The sequence below is a fragment of the Oncorhynchus keta genome, chromosome 4 (assembly GCF_023373465.1).
Source record: "Oncorhynchus keta strain PuntledgeMale-10-30-2019 chromosome 4, Oket_V2, whole genome shotgun sequence".
NCBI lineage: Eukaryota > Metazoa > Chordata > Actinopteri > Salmoniformes > Salmonidae > Oncorhynchus > Oncorhynchus keta.
In genome coordinates, this window is record NC_068424.1 from 41,521,964 (window position 1) to 41,548,968 (window position 27,005).

The window sequence follows — 27,005 nt, forward strand, 5'->3', positions numbered from 1 at the left end:
ATTTGTTAGATATAAGAAGAATAAACATTTTTGTTGCACCATGTCCCTGGATGTCATTGAATGTTTGGCCGTTTGGGAACCGTGAGTGTGGACTGTATGCGTACCAAACAACCCCGCTTCAGGCTTGGGCAGTGGCTATGGTAAAGACGAAAGGAAGCCACTACAATCAAGTCAAAAAACTCGGTGAAGGATTACTATCGGAAGGAAATCTCCCGTTCGGACACACGCTGGATATTGTTCTATTTGTAATTGCATTCTGATCGTAAGGACAGCTCGCTTGGAAGGATTTGAACTCCTAGAATTCGCAAGCCGTGAGTATCCACTGCGAATGAATGAGCTGCCCTGTTCAATGCGATCGTCTGATCATGCATATTATGGAAGCACAAATGTGCTTTTAATTGGCATGTTTGATCAACTTGGGAATGGAATTCAGAACAATTAAGAAGTTAAAGTTTGGGAAACACTGAGATCCTATGCAAAATGTAGCCAAATTGTATGTCTAATATTTGGCCTAACGTGGAAATGCAATGCATCAACGCAACGAATGCAATCTAAGGATCTAAAGATACTGCGTGTTTAAACTTCATTAACTTCTTGGATATAGGGGGCGCTATTTTAATTTTTGGATGAAAAACGTTCCCGGTTTAAACAAGATATTTTGTCATGAAAAGATGCTCGACTATGCATGTAATTGACAGCTTTGGAAAGAAAACACTGTGACGTTTCAAAAACTGCAAATATATTGTCTGTGAGTGCCACAGAACTGATGTTACAAGGTGAAACCCAGATTAAAATCCATTTTTTCCATTTTTTGAAACCTACTCATACCAATGACTCCTTATATGGATGTGAATGAGCTACCAATGAGCTTACGTTTTCTACGTCTTGCGCAAGGTGTCTAGAGCATTGTGACGTCTTTTTACGCATTTCCGTTGAAGAATAGCCGTAAGGGACCATATTTAGCAAGTGGTCACATGGTGTCTCCCACAAAAAAATCTTGCATAAAGTACAAAAGGAGCCCTTTTTCCAATCGCTTCTTATGAGAAACCAATTGCCTCGACGGATATATTATCGAATATATATGTTAAAAACACCTTGAGGATTGATCCTAAACAACATTTGCTGTGTTTCTGTCGATATTATGGAGCTAATTTGGAAAAAAGTTTGGCATTGTAGTGGTAGCATTTTCCGGTCGATTTCTCAGCCAAGCATGATGAACAAACGGGAGCTATTTTGCCTACAAAAATAATACTTTTGGAAAAAAGGAACATTTGCTATCTAACTGAGAGTCTCCTGAGTGAAAGTATCCAAAGTTCTTCAAAGGTAAATTATTTAATTTGGTTGCTTTTCTTATTTTTGTGAAAATGTTGCCTGCTGCCAGCAGAGCCTAGCATAGCATTATGCCATGATAAACTTACACAAATGCTTGTCTAGCATTGGCTGTAACGCATATTTTGAAAATCTGAGATGACAGTGTGATTAACAAAAGGCTAAGCTTGTGTTTGAATATATTTCATTTGCGATTTTCATGAATAGGAAAAGTTTCAAGGGGTATTTATGTCCGCTGCGTTATGCTAATTAGTTTGAGGCTATGATTACGCTCCCGGATCCGGGATTGCTAGTCGCAAAATTAATGTATACAACATCTAAACACATGCATCACTATACTGAGAGCTTTGCAATTTCTAAAATGATGTATTTGGGTGTTTTTGAAACCTTTGATAATGTATTTTCAGGGCTCCCATACTGCACAACGAGGATGAGGAAGTGATTTGCTCTTTGGGGTAAGTTCATCAAAAACAAGTAATATCACAAAAAAAGTGTCTGGACTCTTCAATAACAATCCATTTACATAAAAAAATGTAGGTTTGGGTGTGAAAAGGAAAACGTATTTAATAACGAAAGGAAGAATCTTTCAGGACCCAAACACAGATAGGTAAGTTGCACAATTATTCTCTTACCTAGAACTTTATATTTTCAACCTGATTACATTTATAATATTGCAGATATGACTGCCAATATAAGTGAGTTATGGCTTAATCACTGAAATGCACAGTAAACGGTGACTTCAATAAATTGTTGGCAGTCATGATTGTGCAAATTCTATTCCACATATGTTTTCTTTCAGAACGATAAGGAATTGTCTAGTCATAGTAATTGCCTTTAAGTCTCAGGCATGCGCCCCTGACACTAAGGATTTGATATTATACCCTAATTTACTTAGTAACACATTTGACTTTTGTCCCACTGTGTCTGCTGAGTAAGGCTTACTTTGGTGTAGTCCTTGGCTTGGTAGTACTTCTCTCCCATCTGCGCCACTGGCGACAGACAGAGAAATTGATGAGCACATGTACACACACAAGTGATGATTTTTGATATTTTTTAAAATTGCCCCTCCAACCCAGGTAGAACTCACTCCGGTGGCTTTTCATGCGAGGACACTTGTATTTCTTGAACTGAGCCACAGCTCTGCTGAGCAAAGCAATGATAAGCACGTGTGTGTGTGTGATATATATATACACATATACACATAGAAAAGAGCAAATCAGACTGTCACACAGACAGACTCTCAAACACACACAAACACAATTTGCTTGGAATGAAATAGGCATAAATTGATTAGCAGGTAATGGAGATCTTATCATAAAGGCATACATGTAAGTCATTCAGTGATTATAAGGTATAGGCTATAGATCAAAAAATGATATGAACATTTGTATCAATCTGAGGAAGCAGCAGAATATTTCTTGAAGTAGCTTTTGGCATAATAAACCAAGTTAAACCAAGAATAATCAGTATCTGCTTGGCCTAATAATCCTATATCCTATTAAATTTCTTAATTTCCTCCTTTGTCATAGGAGATGAAGAGAACATTGTTCTGAGAAATCATGTACCGGCTGTAGTTCTCATGGTTTTCTTACTAAAAGTGAATAATCTATAACCAGATACTGCCTTACATCCCTAGAGAGGGATGTCTTTGGCCCTAAACAAAATATGTTTCAGACCTGGCAAAATGCTAACACTTAATTAATAAATATTCAAACCTCAGCATTCATGGAGAAAACCTGAAAATTCCAGGTCAAAACCAGTCATTTTCAGTTCTTAATGTTACAGTATTTGCAGTATCATCAAATTGCATCAAAATGTTGAATTGGATGTGCTTAGTGGTTTTATTCATTGTCATACAACATAAAACTTGACCTCACTTGACCTGAGAACCTTGCAGGGCTTGTTCCACTGTAAGTCAGTGTATTTACCATGAGGTTTAGAACTTGGTATCCATTAACCTACCGTAGGTCTACACTCATTGACTTTGCATGCGCTACCCTGTGCAGCAATGTGTAGCCTTTGTGCCCTGAGAGAGGCTTCAGAGTTTGTAGAACATGACAATGTTTGTGCCGTGGTGAATGAATGAGTGAATTAATAAACATGCGCTAACCGAGTGGGGAACATCCTTCTCTTTCACTTGCAGTGCCAGGATGCCTCCTTTCTCCTTCCCTGCATCTGGGGGATCGACACATGCAAATACAAAATATTAAAAAACTGAGCAACTGTTCTTAGACAGCATTCTTGGTTTCACGCCTAAAAACATAATATCTGTACACACAAGTTTAAACACAAAAATATGAACTTTCAGTACCTAGTATTATCTAAAATTGGTGTAGAGGTGGGCATACTCACTCCTGTGGCCCTGTCTCCAGGGTCTCTGGGTCGGGATAACAAAATAGTCTCAACAGATGATAACTGTCATGGGTGGATGTGTGTAAGCTTGAATGATTGTACTGTCTTTTAAATGACAGGCTTCTGCGTCACACATGCATTGCCAAACCTCATGGGCACAAAGGTGAGTTGCTTGCTGCTTGTGTTCCTGGGCATCAAACAGGTCACAAAAGGACTGGAACCTGGGAGTGAGGAAATGGGTGAAGATTGGTTATATTAAGGATGGCTTCAGGGAAGAATGGAAGTGGAGTGGGAATTGACCTCTTACTGCTTTGACATCCAAGCATTGTGCTCAAACGCCAGCTCTGCTAATCTTCTTCTTGCACAAATCAATATGCTTCCTGAACTGAGCGATGGCATCCAAAGGTGTGTTGTGTTGGAAGCATAGTCGACAGATTTGAAAACGGAAAATATTTGTATGTTAAACATGTAACCCAACAGGTTTACTTGTGCACACAAGATTATAGCAAACTGTATATGTAGCACAACGTCCGCATTACAGTTCATAATGTTCCAAAATACCTTGTAGTTTATGAATCCATCATATTGGTCACATGGGCTCTCAGCTTATGTACAATTCAGTCCTGTAGTACTAGGATCGCAAATAGTACTAATGACGTGTTGCACGGTTATCAAAAATACATACATTCACTAGAGGGATGCATTGTAAGACTGGTAATTTACAAGACACAAGCCAGCAGAGCTGAATTGGACTTACTAGAGTCCATTCTGTGTATCATGCTTGAGTTCACTGAAGAATGCAATCTTAAACTGGTGTCTCACAAACAGCAACAACCAAATGCACAAGTTGATGACACTGCATTAGCTTTGCTCCAACTTTATAGTCAATGAAAATATGAACTGCATGGAGAAGCTTGGAAAGCACTTGGCAGATTCATTTATTAACATAGTGGTGGTTGTGAATACCATGTGAATACCGTTGTCAGCGCCGTGTGTATAGGTGGCAGGGAAGTCAGGCGCAGGAGAGTCAAAATGGAGTGTAAATGGAGTCTTTTAATAAATGTCCACGGAACATGCTCTATAACACTAAAAGTACAGACATGGGTACGAGGACCTGTCGCGCACCAACACAACAAATAAACAACACTGACAATAAAACAATCTCTGACAAAGACATGAGGGGAAACAGAGGGTTAAATACACAACAGGTAATGAATGGGATTGAAAACAGTTGTGGGAAGACAAGACAAGACAGCGGAGTCAATCACCACCTTCCGGAGACACCTGAAACCCCACCTCTTTAAGGAATACCTAGGATAGGATAAAGTAATCCTTCTCACCCCCTTAAAAGATTTAGATGCACTATTGTAAAGTGGCTGTTCCACTGGATGTCATAAGGTGAATGCACTAATTTGTAAGTCGCTCTGGATAAGAGCGTCTGCTAAATGACTTAAATGTAATGTAAATGTAAGACAAAACCAATCGAAAATTAAAAATGGATCAATGATGGCTAGAAGACCGGTGACGTCGAACGCTGAGCACCGCCCGAACAAGGAGAGGCAATGACTTCGGCAGAAGTTGTGACAACCATGGAAAACATACACAATATACTTCCATGACTCACCTGATGAGTTGTTTTAATGAGGAATTATTTGTGGGATTTGACCCTCCTAATCTCAGTGCATTACGAGATCGGCACTCTTAGAACACATTTTTAAGAACATAATCTTACTACACTGCCTACGATGCTCGTCGGGTGTGGCAGGGCTTGCAAACTATTACAGACTACAAAAGGTAAGCACAGCCGCGATCTGCCCAGTGACACGAGCCTACCAGATGAGCTAAATATGCTCGCTTCGAGGCGCTGAAATATGCATGAGAGCATCAGCTGTTCCGGACGACTGTGTTCACGGATTAACCTCTTGGTCCTACCTGGCACGCAGGCGTCCCATCTAGAGCTCTGGAAATGCAAATGCGATACGCTAAATGCTAATAGTATTAGTTAAAACTCAAACGTTCATTAAAATACACATGCAGGGTATTGAATTAAAGCTACACTCGTTGTGAATCCAGGCAACAAGTCAGATTTTTAAAATGCTTTTCGGCGAAAGCATGAGAAGCTATTATCTGATAGCATGTAACACCCCAAAAGACCCGCAGGGGACGTAAACAAAATAATTAGCATAGTCGTCGCTACACAAACCGCACAAATAAAATATAAAACATTCATTACCTTTGACCATCTTCTTTGTTGGCACTCCTAGATGTCCCATAATCACTATTGGGTCTTTTTTTCGATTAAATCGGTCCATATATAGCCTAGATATCGATCTATGAAGACTGTGTGATAAACGGAAAAAAATAGCGTTTCATAACGTAACATCATTTTTTAAAATGAAAAAAGTCGACGATAAACTTTCACAAAACACTTCGAAATACTTTTGTAATGCAACTTTAGGTATTAGTACACGTTAATAAGCGATAAAATTCATCAGGAGGCGATGTCAATTCTATAGGTGTCTGTTTCGAAAAAATGTCTTGGAGAGAGCTCGACCAAAACATCCGGTCGGAGACCGGAGGGAATCGATTCCCTTGATTCGGTTAGACCAAGAATCAATTGCGAATCAAATGACAAGACTCTAGACAACGTGTGGAAGCTGTAGGCACTGCAACCTCGGCCTCATTTAATTCGATTCAACTTTGAACAATTCCTTGAAGTCGGATGGATATTTTTTTCCATTTTCAGTGATCAGATATTCCTGCACTTTTCGATACGTTCTTTTAATCACAGCCGTGATTTAACCAGTTTGATAAACGTCTGAGTGTTTTCTATCCACACATACTAATCATATGCATATACTATATTCCTGGCCTGAGTAGCAGGGCGCTGAAATGTTGCGCGATTTTTAACAGAATGTTCGAAAAAGTAGAGGGTCGACTTAACAGGTTTTAACAGGACATGTACTCTGAGCATGCACTGACCAACAAGTGTCTTCACTGACATTTTCAACCTCTCCCTGTCTGAGTCTGTAATGCCAACATGTTTTAAGCAGAACACGATAGTCCCTGTGCCCAAGAACACGTCTGCAGCCATGAATTGCTTTGAAAGGCTGGTCATGACTCACATCAACACCATTATCCCAGACCCTCTCCAATCACTATTGCACTCCACCCTGCCCTTTCCCAACTGGACAAAAGGAACACCTATGTGAGAATGCTGTTCATTGACTACAGCTCAGTGTTCAACACCATAGCGCCCTCAAAGCTCATCACTAAGCTAAGGACCCTGGGACTAAACACTTCCCTCTGCAACTGGATCCTGGACTTCCTGACAGGCCGCCCCCAGGTGGTAAGAGTAGGTAAGAACACATCTGCCACGCTGATCCTCAACACGGGGGCCCCTCAGGGGTGTGTGCTCAGTCCCCACCAGTACTCCCTGTTCACTCATGACTGCACAGCCAGGCATGACTTCAACACCATCATTAAGTTTGCCGATGACACAACAGTGGTAGGTATGATCACCAACAACGATGAGACAGCCTATAGGGAGGAGGTCAGAGACCTAGCCGTGTGGTGCCAGGACAACAACCGCTCTCTCAACGTTATCTAGACAAAGGAGATGATTGTGGACTACAGGAAAATGAGGACCAAGCACTCCCCCATTCTCATCAACGGGGCTTTAGTGGAGCAGCTTGAGAGCTTCAAGTTCCTTGGTGTCCACATCAACAACAAACTAACTAACATGGTCCAAGCACACCAAGACAGTAGTGAAGAGGACATGAAAAAACCTATTCCCCCTCAGGAGACTCAAAAGATTTGGCATGGGTCCTCAGGTCCTCAAAAGGTTCTACAGCTGCACCATTGAGAGCATCCTGACTGGTTACATCACTGCCTGGTATGGCAACTGCGACCACAAGGAGGGTAGTGCATATAGCCAAGTACATCAAGACAAAGTCAACGCTGGTCCGACCAATCTGATTCCACGCTTCAAGACTGTTTCGATCACGTGGATTGGGATTTGTTCCGCATTGCGTCCAACAACAACATTGACGAATTCGCTCATTCGGTGAGCGAGTTCATTAGAAAGTTCATTGGCGATGTTGTACCCACAGCAACTATTAAAACATTCCCAAACCAGAAACCGTGGATTGATGGCAGCATTCACGTGGAACTGAACGCGCAAACCACTGCTTTTAACCAGACACAAGAGGTATGTGGCAGGGTCTACAGTCAATCACGGAGGATTACAAAAAGAAAACCAGCCCCATGGCGAACCAGGATGTCTTGCTCCCAGACAGACTAAATAACTTCTTTGCTCGCTTTGAGGACAATACAGTGCCACTGACATGGCCCGCTACCAAAACTTGCGGACTCTCCTTCACTGCAGGCGTCGTGAGTAAAACATTTAAATTTGTTAACTAGGCTGCAGGCCCAGACGGCATCCCCAGCCGCGTCCTGAGAGCATGTGCTGACCAGCTGGCTGGTGTCTCTACGGACATATTTAATCAAATCATTATCCCAGTCTGCTGTTCCCACATGCTTCAAGAGGGCCACCATTGTTCCTGTTCCCAAGAAAGCTAAGGTAACTGAGCTAAATGACTACCGCCCCGAAGCACTCACTTCCGTCATCATGAAGTGCTGAGAGACTAGTCAAGGACCATATCACCTCCACCCTACCTGACACCCTAGACCCACTCCAATTTGCTTATCGCCCCAATAGGTCCACAGGCGAGGCAATCACAACCACACTGCCCTAACCCATCTGGACAAGAGGAATACCTAAGTGAGAATGCTGTTCATCGACTATAGCTCAGCATTTAACACCATAGTACCCTCCAAACTTGTCATCAAGTTCAAGACCATGGCTCTCGACCCCGCCCTGTGCAACTGGGTACTGGACTTCCTGACGGGCCGCCCCCAGGTGGTGAGGGTAGGTAACAACATCTCCACCCCACTGATCCTCAACACAGGGGCCCCACAAGGGTGCGTTCTGAGTCCTCTCCTGTACTCCCTGTTCACCCACGACTTTGTGGCCATGCACGCCTCCAACTCAATCATCAAGTTTGTGGACGACACTACAGTGGTAGGCTTGATTACCAACAATGACGAGACGGCCTACAGGGATGAGGTGAGGGCCTCAACGTCAACAAAACAAAGGAGATGATCGTGGACGTCAGGAAACAGCAGAGGGGCCACCCCCCTATCCACATCGACGGGACAGTAGTGGAGAGTGTAGTAAGTTTTAAGTTCCTCGGCTTACATATCACGGACAAACAGAATGGGTCCACCCACACAGACAGCATCGTGACAGACACCACCCGATGTCACAGGAAGGCCATAAAGATCATCAAGGACAACAACCACCCGAGCCACTGCCTGTTCAACCCGGTATCATCCAGAAGGCGAGGTCAGTACAGGTGCATCAAAGCAGGGACCGAGAGACTGAAAAACAGCTTCTATCTCAAGGCCATCAGACAGTTAAACAATGCCACTTAATATAATGTGTACATACCCCATATTACCCATCTCATATGTATATACTGTACTCGATACCATCTACTGCATCTTGCCTATGGCGTTCTGTACCATCACTCATTCATATATCTTTATGTACATATTCTTCATCCCTTTACACTTGTGTGTATACAGCTTCTATCTCAAGGCCATCAGACTGTTAAACAGCCACCACTACCATTGAGTGGCTGCTGCCAACACACTGACACTGACTCAACTCCAGCCACTTTAATAATGGGAATTGATGGGAAATGATGTAAATATATCACTAGCCACTTTAAACAATGCTACCTTATATAATGTTACTTACCCTACATTATTCATCTCATATGCATTCGTATATACTGTACTCTATATCATCGACTGCATCCTTATGTAATACATGTATCACTAGCCACTTTAACTATGCCACTGTTTACATACTCATCTCATATGTATATACTGTACTCGATACCATCTACTGTATGCTGCTCTGTACCATCACTCATTCATATATCCTTATGTACATATTCTTTATCCCCTTACACTGTGTATAAGACAGTAGTTTTGGAATTGTTAGTTAGATTACTTGTTGGTTATTACTGCATTGTCGGAACTAGAAGCACAAGCATTTCGCTACACTTGCATTAACATCTGCTAACTATGTGTATGTGACAAATACATTTGATTTGATTTGGTAGTTGTGGAATTGTTAGGTTAGATTACTCATTGGTTATTACTGCATTGTCGGAACTAGAAGCACAAGCATTTCGCTACACTTGCATTAACATCTGCTAACTATGTGTATGTGACAAATACATTTGATTTGATCACTGGGGCCAAGCTTCCTGACTGGTTGCATCAGATGTGCCAAGCTTGTAGCGTCATACCAAAGAAGACTCAAGGTTGTAATCGAGGTTGTAAAAGAGTCTGAATACATATGTAAATGTGATATTCCCCCCCAAAAAACAATTGTACAATTGTACAAAATACATTTTAAAAATATATTTTTTGCTGTGTCATTATGGGGTAGTGTGTGTCGATTGATGAGGGAGAAAAAAACCCAATTAAATACATTTTTAAAATAAGGCTGTAACGTAACAAAATGTGGAAAATGTCAAGGGGTCTGAATTCTTTCCGAATGCATTGTAGGCAGATGTGTGGATTGAGAAACATCCAATGCAAAAAAAGAAGAAGATATCTCTAGCTTAAACTGACACATTTTCTGGGGATTTTTGTATTATGCTAATTCGATATATGTGGGGGCAGCAGCTTCTCTTCCTGGGGTCCAGCTTAATTAAGGCAGTTTATACAATTTGAAAAACATTACACTTCATTTAGACTGTGTCCTCCCTCTCAGGCCCCTACTCCACCACTACCACATATATACAGTACAAAATCTGTTTACGTGTGTGTATAGTGCATATGCTATTATGTGTGTGTGTGTGTGTGTACATGCACTTATGTTTGTGTTGCTTCACAGTCCCCGCTGTTCCATAAGGTGTTTATCTGTTTTTTAAATCTAATTTTACTGCTTGCATGAGTTACTTGATGTGGACTAGAGTTCCACATATGCTGAGCACTTATTTGCTGCTTTTCCTTAACTCTGTGGTCCGACTCATGCCAAACATTCTCAATTTGGTTGAGGTCGTGGGATTGTGGAGGTCAGGTCATCTGATGCAGTACTCCATCACTCTCCTTGGTCAAATAGCCCTGGAAGTGTGATGGGTCATTGTACTGTTGAAAAACAAATAATAGCACAAAGCCCAAACCAGATGGGATGGCGTATCGCTGCAGAATGCTGTGGTAGCCATGCTGGTTAAGTGTGCCTTGAATTCTAAATAAATCACAGACAGTGTCACCAGAAAATAACACCTCTTCCTGCATGCTTCACGGTGGGAACCACACATGTGGAGATCATCCATTCAACCACACCAGTTGGAACCAAAAATCTCCAATTTGGACTCCAGACCAAAGGACACATTTCTTGTTGGTGTTCTTTAGTAGTTTCTTTGCAGCAATTCAACCATGAAGCCTTGATTCACACAGTCTCCTCTGAACAGTTGATGTTGAGATGTGTCTGTCACTTGAACTCTGTGACGCATTTATTTGGGCTGCAATTTCTGAAGCTGGTAACCAATGAACTTATCTTCTGCAGCAGAAGGAACTCTGGGTCTTCCATTCCTGTGCCGGTCTTCATGAGAGCCAGTTTCCTCATTGCGCTTGATGGTTTTTGCGACTGCACTTGAAGAAACTGTCAAAGGTCTTGAAATTTTCCAGGTTGTAATGCAACAAATAGGAAAAACGCTAAGTGGGGTGAATACTTTTGCAAGGCACTACCATTCAAAAGTTTGGGGTCACTTAGAAATGTCCTTGTTTTTGAAAGAAAAGCGCATTTCTGTCCATTACAATATCATGAAATTGAACAGAAATAAAATGTAGACATTGTTAATGTTGTAAATTACTTTTGTAGCTGGAAAAAGAAGATTTTTATGGAATATCTACATAGGCGTACAGAGGCCCATAAATCAGCAACTGTGTTCCAATGTCACGTGGTGTTAGCTAATCCAGTTGTATGATTTTAAAGGGCTAATTTATCATTAGAAAACCCTTTTGCAATTGTGTTAGCACAGCTGAAAACTGTTGTGCTGGATTAAATAAGCAGTAAAACTTGCCTTCTTTAGACTAGTTGAGTATCTGGAGCATCAGCATTTGTGGGTTCGATTACAGGCTCAAAGTGGCAAGAAACAAAGCACTTGCTACTGAAACTCATCAGTCTATTCTTGTTGTGAGAAATGAAGGCTATTCCATGCAAGAAATTGCCAAGAAACTGAAGATCTCGTACAATGCTGTGTACTACTCCCTTCACAGAACAGCGCAAACTGGCCCTAACCAGAATAGAAAGAGTGGGAGGCCCCGATGCACAACTGAGCAAGAGGACAAGTACATTAGAGTGTCTAGTTCTATTTCAAGGAAAAATAAAAACATTATTGATTTCCGTTAGGATGGAACGGAAAATATGGCGCTGTACAACGTAACTGTCGGCAATACAGTGCTGGACTATAGCTAAAAAATCTCTGTGTTGTGTGGGCAGGGCATGCGGAAGACCGGGGTTCAATTCCCTGACGTGAGGAAGGAGTAGGCTGTCCTTGTAAATAAGAATGTGTTCTTAACTGACTTGCGTATTTAAATTCATTCTGGAGTCCCTGCACTCATAAATTCAGAGCAACGTCAGTTTGTAAATTCAGACCGTTTCACTCGGAGTGCACACTGGACGTTCGGGCCGAGGAGTAGGGTTGATTTGAGAGCTCTGGCCTTACAACGGCAGTCAAGCACCCAAGCTAATTTTGGCTAGCTTGCTAGCTACTTCCAGACACAAATGAGACCACTCTGACCATTTTACTCGCCCTAGCAGAGCTGGTTAGGCAGTTTTCGTGTAAACCACAGCGTTGTTGACTGTAACTGTGCTGCTGGAAACAATTTAATTACGCTTTTTTGCTGATGTTTACTGACACCGGCCATATTCAATGGGTTTTGAGTGCTCGTAAATTCATTATTCTGTGCTCTGGTACACTCAGATGAGAGTGCTCTGAAATCGGAGTAGATAGCCAGTAGATAGCGAATTTTCGAAGCACCCAAATGTCCATTGAGAATACACAACAACTATACCATTTAGCTAAGCTAAGAATGATGGCAATAATCAAGTCTATTATATTTCGGTAGTTAGATATCCATCAAACTTGCCAGTATATTAACTATAGGCTAACTACTAATGTTAGGTAGCTAGCTAACATACCGGTACATACACTGCTCAATTTCTTTTAAGGGAACACTAAAAAACACATCCTAGATCTGAATGAATGAAATATTCTTATTAAATACTTTTTTCTTTTACATAGTTGAATGTGCTGACAACAAAATCACAAAAATTATCAGTGGAAATCAAATGTATCAACCCACGGAGGTCTGGATTTGGAGTGACACTCAAAATGAATGTGGAAAACCACACTACAGGCTGATCCAACTTTAATGTAATGTCCTTAAAACAAGTCCAAATGAGGCTCAGTAGTGTTTGTGGCCTCCACGTGTCTGTATGACCTCCCTACAACGCCTGGGCATGCTCCTGATGAGGTGGTGGATGGTTTCCTGAGGGATCTCCTCCCAGACCTGGACTAAAGCATCTGCCAACTCCTGGACAGTCTGTGGTGCAACACATGCATGGAGCGAGACATGATGTCCCAGATGTGCTCAATTGGATTCAGGTCTGGGGAATGGGCGGGCCAGTCTATAGCATCAATGCCTTCCTCTTGCAGGAACTGCTGACACACTCCAGCCACATGAGGTCTAGCATTGTCTTCCATTAGGAGGAACCCAGGGCCAGCCAACCGCACCAGCATATGGTCTCACAAGGGGTCTGAGGATCTCATCTCGGTACCTAATGGCAGTCAGGCTACCTCTGGCGAGCACATGGAGGGCTGTGCGGCCCCCCAAAGAAATGCCACCCCACACCATGACTGACCCACCGCCAAACCGGTCATGATGGAGGATGTTGCAGGCAGCAGAACGTTCTCCACGGCGTATCCAGACTCTGTCACGTCTGTCACATGTGCTCAGTGTGAACCTGCTTTCATCTGTGAAGAGCACAGGCCGCCAGTGTGGAATTTGCCAATCTTGGTGTTCTCTGGCAAATGCCAAACATCCTGCACGGTGTTGGGTTGTAAAGCACAACCCCCACCTGTGGACGTCGGGCCCTCATACCACCCTCATGGAGTCTGTTTCTGACCGTTTGAGCAGACACATGCACATTTGTGGCCTGCTGGATGTCATTTTGCAGGGCTCTGGCAGTGCTCCTCCTGCTCCTCCTTGCATAAAGGCGGAGGTAGCGGTCCTGCTGCTGGGTTGTTGCCCTCCTACGGCCTCCTCCACATCTCCTGATGTACTGGCCTGTCTCCTGGTAGCGCCTCCATGCTCTGGACACTACGCTGACAGACACAGCAAACCTTCTTGCCACAGCTCGCATTGATGTGCCATCCTGGATGAGCTGCACTACCTGAGCCACTTGTGTGGGCTGTAGACTCCGTCTCATGCTACCACTAGAGTGAAAGCACCGCCATCATTCAAAAGTGACCAAAACATCAGCCAGGAAGCATAGGAACTGAGAAGTGGTCTGTGGTCACCACCTGCAGAACCACTCCTTTGGGGGTGTCTTGCTAATTGCCTATAATTTCCACCTGTTGTCTATTCCATTTGCACAACAGCATGTGAAATTTATTGTCAATCAGTGTTGCTTCCTAAGTGGACAGTTTGATTTCACAGAAGTGTGATTGACTTGGAGTTACATTGTGTTGTTTAAGTGTTCCCTTTATTTTTTTGAGCAGTGTACTTCTGTAATTATATGCTATGTGGTTCGTAAGCACACCTAGCTCGGATATTAGACTATTCTTTAGTAAAGGTTGAATAGACTAATGTTCAGCTATTCCCTAACTGGCCCTCTTACACACGACATTCTCCCCGAGTGGCTCGCGGGTGGGTGTGCTGGCAGGATATGGCAGCACCTTCGGTTGTGCGTCAAGGCTTCTGCATAGCAAGTTTGTATGAAGGCCTGGTTATTCACAGGCAAATTGTTATATGATATGGAGGTACATTTGTGTCTCTTTGTCGAGAGCAAAACTATTTTCAATGAAGAATAATTGTTCTTCACGGTTCCCACCGTGAAACTTCAACGTTTTTAAAAAATTGCAATCAAATATTTTGATAAAGAGCGCAAAACTTTATACATTTTATCCCCCCAAAATAATTCAAGAACAAAAAGTATATTTGAAAATTAAACCCAAATTTAATTTCGCTATCAACCACCCTCCATTTTTGCCATTTTTTTTAGTGTCAGTTTGGCTACAACCAGTACAGTTCAGACTTTCTTTCCAACATGAAGGAAGTAATAGCGGGCACCTACAAAGGACTGTGTGATGATGGAATCTCAGGTAAAAGGAAGAACCACTGTACAGTTCACATACAAATCACATACAGCTCCATTATGCAATCATAGTGACAGTATCTCACCCACCTACCCATTCCCTCATCATCCTCTCCCTTCCCTCATCCCCCCCACTCCCTCATAGGTAAAGAAATGGCCTACCAAAAGTACAGAGAAATCCTAATGAGAGAGCTGCTGGAGGAGCACCACACCCCTTGGCGCCCGTTCACTGGGGGTCGTCCTGCTGCAGACAATCACTGCGCAGGATTTACCCTGCAAAGTCCCTCAAACTGCTGCTCAAGGTAGTTGCACACGGAGTCACTGCAAAGTCTGCCCATCTGGCGCAAGGAGAAGGAAGCAGAGGAATGTGTTTTCATCCAGTAAAACTGTTATGGCGTGTACTCCAGCATACAAACGCTAGCCTCAGTCAGATGTCCAGCTCCAGTTATGATATTAGCAAATGCTGGTTATTGGCAAATGCAAATGATGGTTTCTGAAAGTACAGAATAAAGACGAATTAATAGTAATTAGAATACAATATCAGGATAAAGCAATAAAACAATATTACAAAGTAGTAACATAATAAACACTGCTATGAAAATAATACATTGTATTCACAGATTCACAGATTTCAGTTATAAAAGTAAGAAACAGTAACTGTTGAGCTCCATAATGGAGCAGGGCAGAACAGAGCTATGCTAAATAGGCCAAATGAAATCAAACCATGGTCATATATTTTTTATTTATTAAACTAGGCAAGTAATTTGAGAACACATTTTTATTTACAATGATGGCCTGCAGTGGCCAAATTCGGACAACACTAGGCCAATTGTGCACCACCCTGTTGGACTCCTAATCACGGCCGGTTGTGATATAGGCTGGATTCGAACCAGGGTGTCTGTAGTGACACCTCTAGCACTGCGATGCAGTGCCTTAGACCTCTCTGGGATATGTGGGAGGGTACCATAACACCTCGCCAACAGCCAGTGAAAGTGCAGGGCACCAAATTCAAAACAACAAAAATCTCATAATTTATATTCCTCAAAAATACAAGTATTTTACACCATTTTAAAGATAAAATTCACATTAATCCTGCCACAGTGTATGATTTCAAAAAAGGTTTACAGCGAAAGCACCACAAACGATTATGTTAGGTCACCACCAATTGTCAGAAAAAAACAGCAATTTTTCCAGCCAAAGAGAGGAGTCACAAAAAGCACAAATAGAGATCAAATGAATTGCTTACCTTTGATGATCTTCATCAGATAAGACTTCATGTTACACAATATATGTATGTTTTGTTCGATAAAGTGCATTTTTATATAAAAAAATCTAATTTTACATTGGCGAGTTACGTTCAGTAGTTCTAAAACATGTGGTGATTGTGCAGAGAGCCACATCAACTCACATAAATACTCATCATAAATGTTGATGAAAATACAAGTATTATACATGGAATTAGAGATATACTTCTCCTTAATGCAACCACTGTGTCAGATTTCAAAAAAAAAATTACGTTAAAAGCAAACTATGCAATAATCTGAGTACAGCGTTCAGACAACAAAGCAGCCAAAAAGATAGCCACATTGTGTAGTCAACATTAGTCAGAAATAGCATTATAAATATTCGCTTACCTTTGATGATCTTCATCAGAATGCACTCCTAGGAATCCCAGCAGACCTCGTGTAACCACGCCAGCACAGGACATCCACATCCGGCTTCATCACCTGCAGGATCATCTGAGACCAGCCATCCGGACAGCTGATAAAACGTTGAGTTTCTCCAACCAAATCATATCTGTACAAACTGTCAGAAACCGTCTCAGGAAAGCTCATCTGCGTGCTCATCATTTTCACCAGGGTCTTGACCTGACTGCAGTTCTGCGTCGTAACCAACATCAGTGGGATAATGTTCACCACTGACACACTTCATAGTTGAATCCCAGCTCCAACTGTATTGGACAGAGGGCAGACGTATGGCACCATTTGGGTGAGCAGTTTGCTGATGTTAACGTTGTGAACAGATTGCCCCATGTTGTTGGTGGGGTCATGGTATGGGCAGGTATAAGCTACGGACGACGAAGACAATTGCATTTTATCAATGGAAATTTGAATGCACAGAGATACCTTGACAAGTTCCTGAGGCCCCATTGTCGTACCATTCATCTGCCGCCATCACCTCGTTTTTGCATGATAATGCACATTCCCATGTCGCAAGGATCTGTACACAATTCCTGGAAGCAGAAAATGTCCCAGTTCTTCCAAGGCCTGCATACTCACCAGACCTGTCACCCATTGAGCATGTTTGGGATTCTCTGGATTGTGGTTGTCACACCAGATAATGAATGGTTTTCTGAACCCCCCTTACCTTTTTTGTTGTTGTTGGTATCTGTGACCAACAGATGCATATCTGTATTCCCAGTCATGTGAAATCTGTAGCTTAGGTCCTAATGAATTTATTACAATTGACTGATTTACTTATATGAACTAAATCAGTAAAATCTTTGAAATTGTTGCACATTGTGTTTATATTTTTGTTCAGTGTAGTATCGGTACCAGAATCCGCTGTTGATCGCAGAAGCTATAATTGTATTTATGACATCTGCTCTGGTGGGCCAACGAGAGCACAGAAATGATATTATAACTAATCATTTGATAGAGTCCATCCTCTCTGGGTGTTTTTTTAAAGGATACTGGAAGCTATGATGAATCTTCTCACCGCACAATGGTTATTCCAAAGGCAGTAGTGTGGTGTGGTTAAGAAACTGGTTATTCTGTCAGAAATAAGACTTCCTTTTGACAATATCAACATTAGCTGGCTAGCTACATCAAACAAAATATTGGCAGATAACATAAAATATTAAATGATACTGTCAAGATGACTGGCTATCGCTGGCTGTCAGCGTCCACTGATGGGTAAAAACGTTACATTACATAGCTAATGCCGCATTCACGTGCTATCATAGTTATAGTCAATTCCTAGTTCCGACAGGGAAGTTGCACTTGAATAACCCTCCAAGTCGTAATTACAATTGGGAAACTGCATTAAAAAAAAATGTCGCGCCTGAGCTGCGACTTTTCACCACTGACCTTTTATATTTCAACCAAAAGATGACAGTTTGACAACTACAACCTTATCAAGATGGATAATGTAGCTAATGTTACGTTTCCCAGCAAGAAGACTAAGTAATTTTGCTCAAAGGGAAGGGGTAACTAAAAGAGTCACTGACAACAGCCAAAATGAAACAGGTGGGGTTTAATGAGGAGGAGTGCCCCCCTCCCCCTGCCACTACCCTATGTACCACCAGTACAGTTAGACATGAGCAGGTCTGATGAGCTACCAGAGTTGTCACAGTCACCAGGAGAGGGCGCCAGTCAACCACACACCTCAACAACATGGTACCAGGTAGAACGGCCTCCACCATCTGACGCAGCTGCAGAATGGGAGAAACTGCTTGAAGCACTGCTAATAGAGTAAAAGGCACCGCCTTAAGGGGAAGACCATATATGTACTGTCTTGCTGCGGTTAGAGGATGCCTATGAGGCACAGTAGTGCAGAAACCACAAGTGGGACTTGAGCGGTGATCAAAAGGTATGAAAAGAGACATTTGCCATTACTTTGGTGTCTGACTTCTTGAATTCTGAATTAATTTAGACAACCATTTGACTTCGGGTAATTGCCACCTGACTCAAATTACTTAAAGATTCTAACTTGCTGGATACCAGGGTAAGAGTCCGTTTACCTATCGACCAGTTGACCCTGTGTGCAGCATACGTTTGGACCGAGTGTACCGTTGTGACAAAGTCTTAATTGACCGAGGAACACTGTAGCACCGGCCGGGTTGCTTGCCCCAGACACTGCGGTAGATCAACGGCAGAATTACCACCTGCTGAGAACGGTTGGAAAATTGTTAGAATCGACTGTCTCCGACTGACCCAGTGACACGTGTACTGTTGTAACACAGTGCCTTGCCCTGGAATCGCGGTTTCAGGTTATTTGACAATACTATCCAACCTGAGGGCAGGTTAGAGAACCCAGTCTAACTTGAATCTCGAAATTTAGTTGAACCAACGATTCCTCATCGGAGAGAGGAATACATAAACTAAATTCTAGTAGTGAGTCTAAGTTGACTAAAGGTCTTCACACTTTAAACTAGATACATCACAGAGGGGAAATACTCAACCACAGGGAAATCATATAGAGACTGGTAGGACTAGAGCTTAATAACAACCTAAGGAACAATTAGTGGTGAAGCAAAGAGTCTACAGGATAAAGGTGGGGTTCACACATCCCAGCTAGAGCTAGACCGTTGAGAGTGACAAGGCAAAAGACCTCTCTACGCGGACAACGCTTCGATATAGAAAGAGAGGCAGGGCTACGCGAGCGGTCCTGGTTATACCAAGATAACCTGAAGTATCTATAGTGCCCTGTCCAATCCAGGAAACGGGACGCTAACCACCTCTAGCACCCCGCTGCTGGCCAAGGGGCGGGGCTGAAGGTTTCGTATCGCGACAGGAGTTCTGAAAGACCTAAGAGACACCCACTGTAGTGTATGGAGCTATACACTTAATGATAGTCCACAACTCCCTTGTGCTTAACAGCCAATCAGAATCACTCTAGGGGGAAGGTCAGTGAATATGTAAATGAGCGGTCTTGCAGTTTGATGCATCCCTTCGTGCACGGTGTTAGATCTTACCAGGCTTCAGATATACAAGCTAAAAGTAATAGTACTTCAGTCTCCGTTGTCAAGTTAATTCTACCGTGAGGTCTAGAGCAATACATGGTGTCAGAAGTGGCACAAGGTTAAACAAAAAACGGAGGAAAAGATTACAGTGCTAGCTCTATGAGTGAGAACGTAGACTTCACCAGTAGGCTAATAAGACGAGTAGCTAGTTAGCAGGCTAAAGTGAGTGAAACAACATACTTGATAGTTATTTATCAAGCTTGGGATTAGCAGCAATGCAGTCATTTACACCACCATCTCTGTTGTTATAACGGCTGGAGATCACATATGCCGACCCGGAAAACAAGAAACTGGCCCGAGGTGATGAAAGCATTTGAAAACTACTGTGTATCACGTAGGAATACTGTGTTCCAGAGACATCAGTTTTGGGCACACAAGTTCAATGAACAGGCAGGTATTGACAAGTTTATAACCGAACTGAGACCGAGAGCACGCAGCTGTGAGTTCAAAGACACTGAGGATCTAATGCTCAGGGACAAAATTGTGTTTTGCGTCACAGACAGTGAACTAAGTGAGAAACTACTCTCCATTTCAGATTTAACCCTAGCTAAGGCCATAGATGTTTGCCATGCAAAATAAGTTTACATCAGCTCAGGCTAAACCTTTGTCAGCTAGCAATAGCACAGAACAGTTTGTGTATGCTATGGGGAAGAAAAGATCTGCCATGTTAAGTAATCACGAGCATAGTCAGAACAAAGGCAGGCCGTGTGCTTAACCAGCAAGTCGCAGACAAAAACGTGTGGCAAATGTGGAAAAATACAAACCAAAGAGGAGTCCTGCATTCAATGTTGAGCTTTAAAAAAGTGGCAAGAGAAATAAATTTGCAGGAGTGTGTAGGTCAGGGACAGATGTCAAGGAAGTGGACATGTTCATAAGTGCAGTGACACAAACATGCAAAAAAAGATGCTGGCTGGCACCCAACTTGAGTATAGGAGGAAAGACGGTCAACTAAGTTAGACACAGGAGCTGAAGCCTATGTGCTTCCACAAGCAATAGCAGACAAATTGCCCAAGCAATTCAAAGTGAAAGAGACAGACAGTGCCTCCACAGACTATGAGTACAAACATTAAACCAAAGGCATTGCAAGTGCAGCACAAACAAGCCCATCCACAGTTCTATGTTACAGAGGCATTTGACACACCACTACTGGGCAGAGGCCTGTGTGCAGCTTGACCTCATCAGAAAATGTGTGACAGTACATGCCATGCTCCAAGGAAGAGCTACTCAAGCACTATGCATCTGTGTTTAAAGGTTTGAGTTTCCAGGCCAGCAACACATCCACATTGATCCAAATCCCTCCTATTGTTCATGGATGAAGGAAAATCCCATATGCTGTGCTTGACAGGCTGAAAGAAACATTGGAAATTCTTCAATCCACAGGAAGAGATTGAAATACAAGCTGATGCATCCAAAGATGGATCAAATCAAAGTTTATTTGTCACGTGCTCCGAATACAACAGGTGTAGTAGACCTTACATTGAAATGCTTACTTACAGGCTCTAACCTACTCTGCTCTGATGCAAGGTCAACAGCCTATAGCCCTTGCATTCAGAGCTTTGTCTGGGGCAGAACATAACTATGGCCACAGAAAAATAACTCCTGGCAATCGTGTTCGCACTGAAGAGTTTCCACCAGTATGTTTATGGTGTCCCGGTCAGAGTTCAATCTGACCACAAACCACAAGACTATAATCACCAAGCCTATTGGAAAGGTGCATGCCAGTCTTCAAAGGATGCTGCTTCAAATACAGAAATATAACATTCACAACATCGACACCCCAGGTAAAGACATGTTGATAGCAGACACGCCAATCAGGGCTCTGCCCCAGAATGCCACACAAAGTGTAACCTCAGTGTTGAGAAAGTAATTCACGCAGCCTCCGCACATCAACCACTGGAGGGTGCTGTTACTACGCAACAGCTGGGAGCAGTCACAGATGCAGACTATGAGATGCACAGAGATGGATGGCCAGACAAGAAGAAAAGTGCACCACTGAAAGCACAACCCTACTGGGACATCAGAGACTCTTTACATGGAAGATTGACTACTCATTGTAAACAAACATTATCATTACCAAAGACTTTAGAGATGATACTTAAAGAGGCTCCACATTGCACATCAGGGCATTCAATGCTCCTTAGCGCATGCCAGAGCTCTCAACCCCAGGTGGTAACGGTTGGTAACAACACATCTGCCACGCTGATCCTCAACACGGGGCCCCTCAGGGGTGCGTGCTCAGTCCCCCCCAGTACTCTCTGTTCACTCATGACTGTACGGCCAGGTACGACTCCAACACCATCATTAAGTTTGCCGATGACACAACAGTGGTAGGCCTGATCACTGACAACGATGAGACAGCCTATAGGGAGGAGGTCAGAGACCTGGCTATGTGATGCAAGGATAACAACCTCTCCCTCAACATGATCAAGACAAAGGAGATGATTGTGGACTACAGGAAAAGGGTACCGAGCACACCCCTGTTATATTCCGAGCACACTTATATTCAGCGCATATGACTAATAAAATTGGTCACATGCGTGGTCGAATCTTGCACTTCCTGTCAAGAAAAACTGCCCAACAACCTAAAGGAATCAATCCTACCACACACAGTGTTTGACTCTCCATGTCAAAGAAAAAATCACTGCTGATATCTTTGAGCTCCAAGGACACTCATTCCTTCTGATAGTGGACTTCTACTCCAAAAATTCAGAGGTGCTCAGGCTGCCGGATCAGGTACTGTCATAGCAAAGTTTAAAGCCGTGTTCGCTTGACATGGTATTGCAGCTGAACTGACTGCAGATCATGTACCATTTGCAAGTGCTGAAATGGCCCAGTTTGCAAAAGATTGGGGTTTCAAAATCATTCATTCTACTAGTCCAGGGTTTCACCAGTCAAATGGAATGTCTGAGTGGACCATTCAGTCAGTAAAAAACATGCTGAAGTCGACAGCATAGACAGGTATTGACCCTCACGCAGCTCTCCTGAACCTGCAAAACACACCTTTCACGGGTCTGCAGTACTCCCCACCTCAGCTGCTCATTGGACGTGTCCTACACTCCAACCTACCTAAAGCAGCCCTTCAGCCAGTGACTCCCAAAAATGATGGGGATTCATGGCTTTAAAAACAGACAGCTGCAGCAGAAGACAAGCTATGACAAAACAATGTCACCACTTTGTTCCGGGAGGGGAAAAGTGTGCATAGAGATGGCAAAAGAATGGCAGCCAGCAACAGTGTTGAGAATCAGAGATGATCCGAGATCCTATGATATCATTACACCTGCAGGAGCTCGCTACCGCAGAAACAGAAAGCATCTCAGACCTGACAGAACAGCCAGGTACAGGGATAAAAAAAAAAGTCACAAATCACTGATTCTGATTCAGACCAGGAGGTTGAAGAGACGACACAAATGAACACTGATGGAACATGACAAATGACAAAGCACCCCTCTTTCGTAGAGACTCACAAACTAGAGCACTACAGCAAAAAAGACTATAAACAAAAAAGTATTATTAAAAAGTTGTTTAATTGTAAGCTGAGTGCGATGTAGTATATGGAGCTATATACCTAATGATAGTCCATAACTCTGTTGTTTTTAACAGTCAATCAGTGTCACTCAAGGTTGAAGGTCAAGGGGATATGTAAATGAGCGGTCTTGCAGTTTGATGTGTACACAATGTTGGTTCTTACCATACTTAGGATATAAAGCTAAAAGTAATAGTACATCAGTCTCCATTGTCAAGTTAATTATACCGTGAGGTCTAGAGCATGACAGCCACCATGAGCTCCCACTAAATCTCCCCAAGAAGAGAAAAACAAAAGAAAAACCCACACCAAACTTAAAGACAGGAAGCAAACCAGAAAGTTGAGCAACACTAAAACAGGGAAGATCAGACAAAGGAATGAGAGACAAATAAATAGGGAGAGCCAAATAAAAGGTTTTGACCCTCCACATCTCTCAAGACAACTGGAACACTGGGCCAGACACTCTTAAATAGCACCTGGGCCAGCACAGGTGAAACACCTTCCCACTAACGAGATGGTAACCAATTGGTGTGCCATTCGTGCTCCTGTGTTATAAGGTGACAACCTCAAAACATAAATGGAAAACCAAAACCTGTAAAGCTAGTTTGACCATGTTTTCAATGTCAGTTTACTTCATTATTAGCAACGTTACCTAGCTTATAAAGCTAGATAAAATAATGTTATTGGTTGAAGAATTGTTCCAACTTCAAAAGCATTTGAACACTGTCATGTTCGACTTAGCGCTTCCCAGTTTCCCATTTCCCATGTGCACTTGAAGCCAGCATTACTAAGAATCCAACTTTAGCTAATTAGTGATAATGTGATAAAAAGCTTGTTAGCTAGCTAATGTTAGCCAACTAGCTACCTGTTTTGTTTAAAGATAACAATATATCACCTTGAACTTTAGACTTTTTTTAGGTGTATGGTTCTCTTCCTATAATATTAATAAGTGATCTTATCGGCCAGACATCATCTCAGACGAAGCATTTTAGTTAAAATGCCTTCTGAAAGTATTCATACCGATTGACTTGAATTCAAAATAGAAACATTTTTTTCTCTCACCCATCTACAATGACAAAGTCAAAACATGTGTTTACACATTTTTTCTAATTTATTGAAAATGAAATGCAGTAGTATACATAAGTATTCACACACCTGAGACAATACTTTGTAGAAGTACCTTTGGCAGCAATTATAGCTGTGAGTCTTTCTGGCCATGTTGGCCATGTTCTGTTATAATCTCCACCCGGCACAGCCAGAAGAGGACTGGCCACCCCTCATAGCCTGGTTCCTCTCTAGGTTTCTTCCTAGGTTCCGGCCTTTCTAGGGAGTTTTTCCTAGCCACCATGTTTCTTCACCTGCATTGCTTGCTGTTTGGGGTTTTAGGCTGGGTTTCTGTACAGCACTTTGTGATCAGCTGATGTAAGAAGGGCTTTATAAATACATTTGATTGATTGATTCTGGGTAAGTCCCTGGTCTTTGGTTGAATCTGTGTTTAAAATTCATTGCTCGACTGAGGGACCTTACAGATAATTGTGAGGTACAGAGATGAGGTAGTCATTAACAAATCATGTTAAACACTATTATTGCACACAGAGTCCATACAACTTATCATGTGACTTGTTAATCACATTTTTACTTCTGAACCTATTTAGGCTTGCTATAAAAAGGGTTGAATACTTATTGTGACTGTAGACGTTTCAGCTTTTCATTTTTAATTAATTAGTACAACATTTGAAAAACATAATTCCACTTTTACATTATGGGGTATTGTGTGTAGGCCAGGGATAAAAAATCTACATTTAACCCATTTAACACAACAAAATGTGGAAAAAGTCAAGGGGTATGAATACTTTCTGAAGGCACCGTATCTCCTTCCAGAGCATTGCATTGTAGACGACAGGAAAGGGTTATAAGTACAGTAGTTTACAAAAGTTAAATCAGGAAGGCTGGTATGTACATATCTACCTCAATTACCTCGACTCGGTACTGGTACACTTTGCAAATAACCAAGTTATCGTTTCTCATTGTGTATCTATTATTACTTTAGTTTTTTTTACGTGTTTTACTTTCTATTATTTCTCTATTTTATTTCTCTCTGCATTGTTAGGAAGTAAGTAAGTAAGTGTTTCACTGTTAGACCAACACCTGTTGTCTACAAAGCATGTGACGAATTACAATTCGATTTGCTTAAATTCCTAAGTAAGAAGTGTATAATTGTTATATACTCTAATTGTAAGTGATTGCTGATTCATCCATAGAGTGAATCGTTACATGAGTGGATCTGTGTCACCCTCATGCTGACAGTGTTCATTGCTCCACAGGCTAAATAGTGGTCCTTTACGGAACAACAGTAAAGACATGGGGAACCGGACCTCCATCCGGATGAGTTACCCGGAGGGATGCCCCAAGTTCTGGGAGTTTGTTGACCCTGAGTTGCAGTTTGCGGCAGTGGTCAGAGCAATGATCAACAGACATAGAGTAGTGAGTTGCAAAGACCACCACCAGAAACATTATCAAAATATTAATGTGAAGACACAGAATTTAATCTGGTAATGGGTAGGCTTGGTTGTTGAATTTGGAAAGAGCTCAGACATGACTTAGTGATTTGAAATAAAAAATGACCCTGTCAGCTCCTTTGCCTAACATCAGATTAGTTTTTTGTTTCAGTCACTTTGGGACTGGCTGTTTTCCTGGCAGAAGGTGCCAAAGGAAAAGGATACCAGTAGACTGATCAAAGTTTCGGATCTTGAATCTGGAGATCATCAGACAGATGGCGATGGAACTGTTGGACGTCTCTAGGGCTGGAACCAGGTCAGACAACCTTTCACCAATTACACAGCACACATAACATCATTACACAGCAGACTTACAAAACATTTTTATGCCCTAACTTCGCTGATATAAAAGGGAGAATGATAAAGGTGCTCCACGAGTTGGAATGAACATAATCATACCAGTTTGTCACACCCTGATCTGTTTCACATGTCTTTGCGATTGTCTCAACCCACCTCCAGGTGTCACCCGTTTTCGCCATTAGTCCCTGGGTATTTATTCCGGTGTTCCCTGGTTGTCTGTTGCCAGTTTGTCTTGTCTTATCAAGTCAACCAGTGTGGTTTTCTGTGCACCTGCCGTTTCGTATCTCTCTTTTGCTAGTCCACCTGTGTCTGCTTCTGGGTCTTGCCCTGTGCCCTGCCCTGTGCCCTTATACAGTTGGTAAATTGTTTATCTTTCCTTTATCTCACCTATTTCCAGGGGATGGCAGACTTAAACTCAATATTGACAGATGTTATTGTTCCCTTTGTGGGCATCAAAAATGTGTCAATACCTTTTCTGACTGGACTGCAAACTCTTCTATGATGCATGCAAATGTGGCATTTGCATGGGCTAGATGTGGGCAACATAATGGAAAACAAGGAAGCTGCACACTTTGCTGCTCAGCTGAAACAACAGGCTTAAATACTGTACTAGTACTTCCATTTACAATTCCCTCTATACCTGAAGTATAATTGCTGCTAAAATGTCATTTAAAAAAAAGATATATATAAAGAGCTTATTGACAATTCATCAGAATAAAAACAAAAAATAGT

General features: G+C 42.2%; 1 protein-coding gene across 1 annotated transcript in view; it reads right to left on the minus strand.

The window, feature by feature from the left end:
• Positions 1–26,673, minus strand: part of LOC118383509 (solute carrier family 22 member 4-like) — a 45,947-nt gene extending 19,274 nt beyond the window's left edge. The window contains exons 1-6 of the mRNA XM_052506958.1: positions 26,427–26,673; positions 15,311–15,641; positions 3,682–3,902; positions 3,440–3,504; positions 2,417–2,469; positions 2,272–2,318 (exon numbers count right to left, since the gene is read on the minus strand). Coding sequence (XP_052362918.1) covers positions 2,272–2,318; positions 2,417–2,469; positions 3,440–3,453 — 114 coding nt within the window. The 5' untranslated portion in view covers positions 3,454–3,504; positions 3,682–3,902; positions 15,311–15,641; positions 26,427–26,673. The remainder of the gene's footprint in view (positions 1–2,271; positions 2,319–2,416; positions 2,470–3,439; positions 3,505–3,681; positions 3,903–15,310; positions 15,642–26,426) is intronic.
• Between the last annotated feature and the right edge of the window lie 332 nt (positions 26,674–27,005).